The 8,040-nt window shown below is 37.6% G+C and overlaps 1 protein-coding gene across 1 annotated transcript; it reads right to left on the bottom strand.

Moving 5' to 3' along the window:
• Positions 1–6,800: 6,800 nt before the first annotated feature.
• On the bottom strand, positions 6,801–7,724 carry Or4a15 (olfactory receptor family 4 subfamily A member 15). Its single transcript, NM_001001064.1, has one exon. The coding sequence runs from the start codon at positions 7,722–7,724 to the stop codon at positions 6,801–6,803; it is 924 nt and encodes a 307-aa protein (NP_001001064.1).
• Positions 7,725–8,040: the final 316 nt, after the last annotated feature.

Consider the following 8,040-nt stretch of genomic DNA (forward strand, 5'->3'; position numbering starts at 1 on the left):
ACTCAAACTAATGCAAGAAAAAGTTCTGATCACTTGGGCACAGGGGAAATTTTCCTAGACAAAATACCAATGGCCTATGCTCTAAGATCAAGAAACGACAAATGGGACTTCATAAAATTGCCTAACTTTTATAAGGCAAAGGGCATTGTCTTTAGGACAAAATGGCAAACAATAGAATGGGAAAAGATCTTGACCGATCCTCCATCTGATAGAGGGCTAAAATCCAAAATATACAAAGGACTCAAGAAGTTCAACTCCAGAGAGGCAAATAACCCTTTTAAAAATGGGGTACATAGCTAAACAAAGAATTTTCAGCTGAAGAATATCAAATGGCTCAGAAGTACCTAACAAAATGCTCAGCATCTTTAGTGATAAGGGAAATGCAAATCAAAACAACCCTGAGCTCCACCTCACACCAGTCAGAATGACTAAGATCAAAAACTCAGGTGACAACAGATGCTGGTAAGGATGTGAAGAAAGAGAAACACTCCTCCATTGTTGGTGGGATTGCAAACTGGCACAACCACTCTGGAAATCAGTCTGGAGGATCCTCAGAAATTTGGACATTGCACTACCTAAGGACCCAGCTATACCTCTCTGGGAAAATACCCAAAAGCTGCTCCAACATACATCAAAGACACATGCTCCACTATGTTCATAGTGGCCTTATCTATAATAGCCAGAAGGTGGAAAGATTCCATATGCCCTTTAACTGAGGAATAGATACAGAAAATGTAGTACATCTACACAATGGAGTACTACTCAGCAATCAAAAACAATGACTTCATGAAATTCATAGGCAAATGGAATAAACTAGAAAATATCGACCTGAGTGAGGTAACCACAGAAAAACATTCATGGTACGCACTCACTGAGAAGTATAAATTAGCCCAAAAGCTTGAATTACCCAAGATACAATCCACAGACCACATGTACCTCACAAAGAAGGACAACCAAAGTGTGGATGCTTCAGTCCTTCTTAAAAGGAGGATCAGAAATATTCATAGGAAGGGATATGGAGACAAATTTTGAAGCAGAGACCGAAGGAATGGCTATTCAGAGCCTGCCCCACATGGGTATACAGTCCATATATATAGAACCACTAAAACTAGATAAGATGGATGAACCTAAGAAGCGCATGCTGACAGGAGCCGGATACAGATGTCTCCTGAGAGGCGCAGCCAGAGCATGTCAAATACAGAGGCAAATCGTAGTAGCAAACCATTGAACTAAGAACAGTATCCCCATTGGAGGATTTAGAGAAAGGATTGAAAGAGCTGAAGGGGCTTGCAACCCTGTAAGAACAATGCCAACCAACTAGAGCTCTCAGGGACTAAACCAATACCCAGAGACTATACATGGACTGACCCATGACTCCAGATATATATATATATATATATATATATATATATATATATATATATATATATATATATTTATACCAGATGATGGCCTTGAGGAGAACCAATGAAAGGAAAAAACCCTTGATTCTGCCAAGGCTATACCTCCCAGTTTAGGGGAATGTCAGGGGATGTGGTGCGGGAAGGGTGGGTGGATGGGAAGGGGAACACCATTATAGAAGAAGGGGAAGGGGATGGGTTAGTGGGCTTACATCTGGGAAACCGAGAAAGGGAATAACATTTGAAATGTGAATAAAAAATATCCAATAAAAAAATACAAAAAAGCTCACAAAGTTGACACTAGACTACTGTATAAACATAAATATTAGGAAGAAATTTGACAACACTGCCATATAGGAAACAGAAGCAATGGGTCGCCCTAAGACTCACTACTGCTCAAGCCATGGATCTTTGACCATGTACATATTAATAGCCATAAAATATTCCATTTGAGAAAATGGCATCAGACCTAATGAACACACACAGGATTACCTATAACAGCCATGCTACTGTTGTACCAGTGGTAACATCTTGCCTAGCAGGTTGGTTTTGTATCATAAAGCATCCACAGTTGCCTATAAAATTACCTCCTTTTTTAAATTGGTCTGATCCCCAGAAGGCATTTCATGTTTGATACTGTAATATGGTCAAACATTCATGGGTAAAGAGACATAGACATAGACCATAGTTATATATGCTGTTGTGCATCAACTAAAATTGCTTAAATAAATGGTTATATAGTTAAACTTCCTCCTAAATATTTGTGTTTATGATTTCTATTCTTCTCAACCTTGTTTAGGGCTGTGGGTAGTGAATAATGCAGAGACTTAAAGGTATATATGTGGAGGGACTGGGATTTAGAAAGACTGCCTAAAACTTAGAAAGATAGGAAGAGAGAATAGGAATGGAGGATAAAGATTGTAAACTTCCCAGACAACAGGCTTATTTTTCCTCCTCATGATCTGAGACAAATTCTGGCAGCTTAAAACAGAGGTCTTGTGTGCCGTTTTCTCCTGTCTATAGGTTCCCTACTGATTTACTGTCTTATCCTGCTCAAGACCAGATCAGGGCACAGTTACAATCAATCATAGTCATTCTGTTTTTCTTCAAACTGACACACACTAAATTAGGGAGGAAAAAAACCTTCAGAGAACTTACAATCTCCCAGTCCCCAAGAAAAAGCTGGGCTTCAGTTTCTTTGGTTCTGCTACCCCTACTTTGAAAAATCTTTTTCTGTGGTATGTGTTTCCTCACTGCCAATAAAAGCTTTTTTTCAGGTGCTGGTTATGGCTGATCCTGTTTATTATATGTGACATTTTTCTGCTGCTACCCATAGAGGTTCTCAGAGATTTTCTTCTTGACACTTAATTCTTTAACTAGAAGAAAAAGGAGACTCATCAATTATCCTAGATGGTAACAATATTGACAAAAATAAGTAACTGTGAGTGTTTGGTAATACTTCATCAATCTGTATTAGCCTTCTTCAAACCAAGACTGATGGTACATAAAAAGAAAGGGGCCAGAAAGAATGTAGGATGCAGAAGACAGGGAGAACTATGACATGCTATATTCTGGACATAATATTGCAGATACACAACATAAACTTACAGCATCTTTGAATACCTGCTCAAAATTCAACAATTACTAGAATGTCATGAAGTATTAAAAAGGAGTTCTCAAGGCTTCACCTCAACCTGAGAAAAACTAGCAGTTGATAGATGATAAGTTGAGTTAATTTTCTTTGTAGATGAGCTGTTGTTAGGTTGCCCATATCCTAAAGGGTGCTCCCACACTCAGTTTTACATGGTCAGCTGACAAAAGCCATATAGGAAAAGCTATGGCGAGCAAGTGAGTTTTCTGAAGATGGCACACTGTTTTTCATGGCTGCAAAGGGTATACTGTGGAGAGGTACAACCAAGAGTTCCACTCAGGATTGTTTCTCATTGCTGATATGCCTTTCCTGCCATTATTACATAGCCTAATGATTCCTAGGCATCAGACTATCCTATTGAGAATATTTTCTGTAGATTAATGTGAAGATGTGCTTTCCTGAATTAATATTGTCTAGCTAAATCAGTAACTTTGTAGAATTAATGAATTTATAATAATTTTAGGAAAAAAGGTGAAAGCAGATGGTTTTAGTTTTTTGTCAGAAAGATGTAATATAGTTAGAATGAAGAATAGAATATGCCTCCTTCTCATAGAATAGTAAGGCCGTATAATAAGTGATGCGATGAACTTTCATAAATTGCACTAAGAAGAGAAAGAAGCTTAGAACAGACTTGACCAAGGAAAACATTCATTCTAGCTCAAGTCCAAGAATACAGCAAAAGCTGTGCACTGTGATAAAGTAAGACCATGTGAAACTGTTGCTTTGAACTTATAGTAAGCTTATAGAATGAAACATTGCTTTGAAGTTGCTCTCAACATCTTTCCATAACTCTCTTTTGTGTAACATTTTACCTGTGAGGTAATTTTATAAAGCATTTTTGTCATGAAATGGCTGAGAGAAAAATAAAGGGTGGCTGTTGCTCTACTCCATCCACCAAATGTATCTATGTCAGGAGTGTAGTCCCTTTCTGCCTCTTTAAAAAACAGATTATAAAAACTAGTGACCTAAACCTTTGCACACATTTCATCCCTTATGGAGACTACTGTATATCTCAAAAGAGAAAAAGAAATCCAAATATTCTACAAAAGTTCTGGAAATATTAAAAATTAAACAAACTAGACTACACTAGTCAACTCTTCATTGCTGTCAGAAAACACTTAAGAGAAATGATTTTAAGTGAAAAATGATTTTGTTTTTATTGTTTCAGAGGTACTCTTCAGTAGTGTATGCCTCCATTGCTATGAACTTTGGTTATGTATAGTATCATGACTACAGTAAGCAAAATATACTGAGACCTATATTATACTCAATATAACATGAATGCTTTTTTTCCATTCATATTCCAGTCTACTAGATTGTGCTTCCTTATCCCAAGGTAAAATTCCACTCTGATGCTGTCTTATATGCCAATCAACTCTGGTAACACTGTCTCAGTCACACCCAGAAATGTGAATCACTATTCTCACAGTCATCTCAAACTACAATCAAGAATTAACATTAACCATCGCATACATCCAAGAAGGTTACACTACTGGGGAACAGTGTTTTAAGTGTACATCATTTACTTCCCCTCGGTTCCCAGGTGTTTCAGTTCAGAGAACTCAAAGAATAGCATAAAAAGAAAAACAAAATCCTCAACCATGGGACATCTATAATTAGATAAACTCCTAAATCTTCCTCTCCTCTAAACCTGATGTGATTTCTTTTAGATATTCAAAGTAACTTATAGAGACTATAGAAGAGTTTAAAGTACATTTGAGAGCATAGATATTTCAGTGGGGAGAAAAGATATAGCAGATTAAATATTATTAAGGTACAATCCTGTTTAGTTGCTTCTATAAAATATTATCAATTTTATATCAAAAGCCAGGGTCTAGCTGAGTGAATACACAGTATACTTCATGACTGCCCTAACTGATGGGATATAACAGAAGAGCTCCTGTGTAACATCTATGGTTGGGTATAAAGTATGCTAAGGGTCTCTTTGAGCTCTGAGATACCATATGCAATGCCCAATTACTCTGAAGTTCACATGCCTCAGGAACATTTGAAAAGACCACATGATGGGGGAGTTGGGAGCCACCAAAAGCACCTACTTTAGTCCTACTGTTCAGGATATACTTTACCTGTGACTAGAAAAACTTACAGATGTTCTGAAAGCCAATTAATTTATGACTCAGCTTCATGAGATGCTAAGCTTTTGCAGAAGTGCCCAACTGAGCTATATACAAATTTCTGATCCACAGAAGATATCTGATAAACTAATGATATGGATCTCGTCTTTCAGATGATCAAACGTTGAGCTAATTTAAGACACCTCAGGTGTCTGACAAGGTGTGTCTGATACTGTGCAGTAGTTCAGACTCTGTAAACAGAGGATGTTGTAAAAAACAAATGTTGTGGAAGGTTGGTGTTGTGGGGTTGTCATTAGAGAGCAGTCTTAAGAAAATTACTTTTTGAGGAGAAATTAATCTTTCTACCATCTCATAAAATAACTAAAAGATAACACTTAGTGTGGGCATTAAAGAATTTAATTTGGAAAGCACAATTTTAAAAGATTTATATTAACTCTGTATACAACCGAGTCAGGATATGAACTTTATAAGTAGAAGCAGCAGATTTTCTTCAGGAACTTAGCTTCCCTAACTCTCTGACAGCATTAATGGAGAAACCATGGTACTCAGCATTTTCAAAATATTTCCCACTTCCTGTACTTTCTAATTTATTAATTAGGGACTTTTTAATTGTTTGTGTTGGCCTCCTATCACAGGAACCAATTATCCATACAATTTTTACTTTCTCTACCATTGAATTAACATCTTATGCATGAATTATTCAATATGTATTAAATTTTTGAAGAAGTTTCTTAAGATTAACACAATTTACATGGATATCTGGAAATGTTAGTATTGCTAACTATACTGAGTGAATGATTTATAAATTCAAAATTAAAATAAACCTTAAGTTATGGTGACTGACTATGCTTATAAAATGCTAAGTTTTACATGCCAATTTTCTGTAGAGTAGATGTTATCTCCTTAAATGTTAATTGTAGTGCCTGTTTTTTTAATTAAATATTTTTATTTACATTTCAAATGTTAGTCCCCTCCCCAGTTTCCTGTCCATAAGCCCCAATCCCATGCCGCTCCCTCTCCTTCTATGAGAGTGTGTCCCCTCCGCAAACATCTGCCCTTCCTGCTTACCTACCCTGACATTCCCCTACTGGGGTCCAACCTTGGCAGGACCAAGGACTTCTCCTCCCATTGGTGCCCAACAATGCCATCCTCTGCTACATATGCAGCTTGAGCCATGGGTCTGTTCTTATGTACACTTTGAATAGTATTTAATCCCTGGGAGCTCAGGTTGTTTGGTATTGTTCTTACGGGGTTGCAAGTCCCTTCAGTTCTTTCAATTCTTTCTCTAACTCTGCCAACAAGGACCCCCATTCTCAGTTCAATGCTTCGCTTCTAGCGTTCACGTGTGTGTGTGTGTGTGTGTGTGTGTGTGTGTGTGTGTGTGTGTGTGTATACTAAATTCCCAGGTGGGGCAGGCCCTGAATGGCCATTCCTTCAGTCTGCTCCAAACTTTGCCTCCATATCTCCTCCTATGAATATTTTTGCTCATCCATTTAAGAAGGACTGGAGCATCCTTAGTGCTTGTTTTTAAATAAGTGTCTAAATAGGCAAAAGAGATCAATAATAAAAAATAGTAAATGTCATCAGTAAAATTGTTCTCTCTGTTAAATAATAATATCCTGGGTTTCCATTTTCAAGAGTGATATAGCCCACTTACAATGGAGCTAGATTTTTTTTTCTCCAAAGTTTCTTCATAGCATTTTTCATTTCTGCATTCCTCAAGGTGTAGATTAAGGGGTTCAGCATTGGAGTTATGAAAGTTAAGACAACAGTAACAGACTTATCAATGGGAAATGTGGATGTAGGCCTTGCATATAGGAAGATGCATGGAACAAAGAACAAAACGACTACAGTGATGTGGGATGCACATGTGTACAAAGCTTTGCGCTTCCCTTCCAGACTATGTGCCTTTAGAGAGTGTAAAATGACCCCATAAGAAACTAGGAGAATTAAAAAAGTAACAGTGCAAATTGCCCCTCCATTAGCGATCATACAAAGCCCTATGAGGTAAGTATTGGTGCAGGCTAGTTTTAGCAAAGGATACATATCACATACAAAGCTGTCAATGATATTTGGGCCACAGAAAGGGAGCTGATAAATGAAAATAAATTGAATTAATGAGTGAAGAAAGCCACCAATCCAGGCTCCCAACAGCATGAGAACACATACCCGCCGATTCATGACAGTCAAATAATGAAGAGGCTTACAGATGGCCACATAGCGGTCATAGGCCATCACCACCAGAAGAATGACCTCAGCTCCAGCAAATAAATGATCTATAAAAACTTGAGTCATACAAGCCCGGAAGGAGATGGTCTTTGTTTCATAGAGCAAGTCAATAATCATTTTGGGAGCAATGGCAGTAGAATAGACAGTATCTATAAATGACAAATAAGCCAGGAAAAAGTACATAGGGGAACCAAGGGACTGGCTAGCCATGATGGTCACCATTATGAGCAGATTGCCCATTACTGTCACGATGTAGATGAGCAAGAATGTGACAAACAGAATCTTTTGGCCCTCTGGGTTCTGGGTGAGGCCCAGGAGGATAAATTCAGTCACATTATTCTTTTCCATATGCTTTTCTGAGAGTGTTGAACTCACTCAGATGCCAGAGCATGTAAACAGGAGCAACAGATTTTGAAATGATTCCATGCTTCATGGTCCAATGTGGCAATTTTCTCACCAACTCTCCCATGCTTGGTTACACAGTTAGTTTGGATGTCTTTCCCAGTTTTCTGATTCATTTTCAAAAACTTCTTTCTGAACAATAACAGTGAATGTGCAGGGTTCTTTTTGGCAGATACTTGGGTGTTTCATCTGTGAAAGGATAGAGTGAAAATATAACCATGCGTTATACTTATATGAAATAGTATCTCTACTATAAATTAGA

This window comes from Rattus norvegicus, chromosome 3 (genome assembly GCF_036323735.1).
Source record: "Rattus norvegicus strain BN/NHsdMcwi chromosome 3, GRCr8, whole genome shotgun sequence".
Classification (NCBI taxonomy): Eukaryota; Metazoa; Chordata; class Mammalia; order Rodentia; family Muridae; genus Rattus; species Rattus norvegicus.

Bases quoted from the DNA above. Each gene is read 5' to 3' on its own strand.
- Or4a15 (NM_001001064.1), bottom strand. From the start codon at position 7,724: ATGGAAAAGAATAATGTGACTGAATTTATCCTCCTGGGCCTCACCCAG.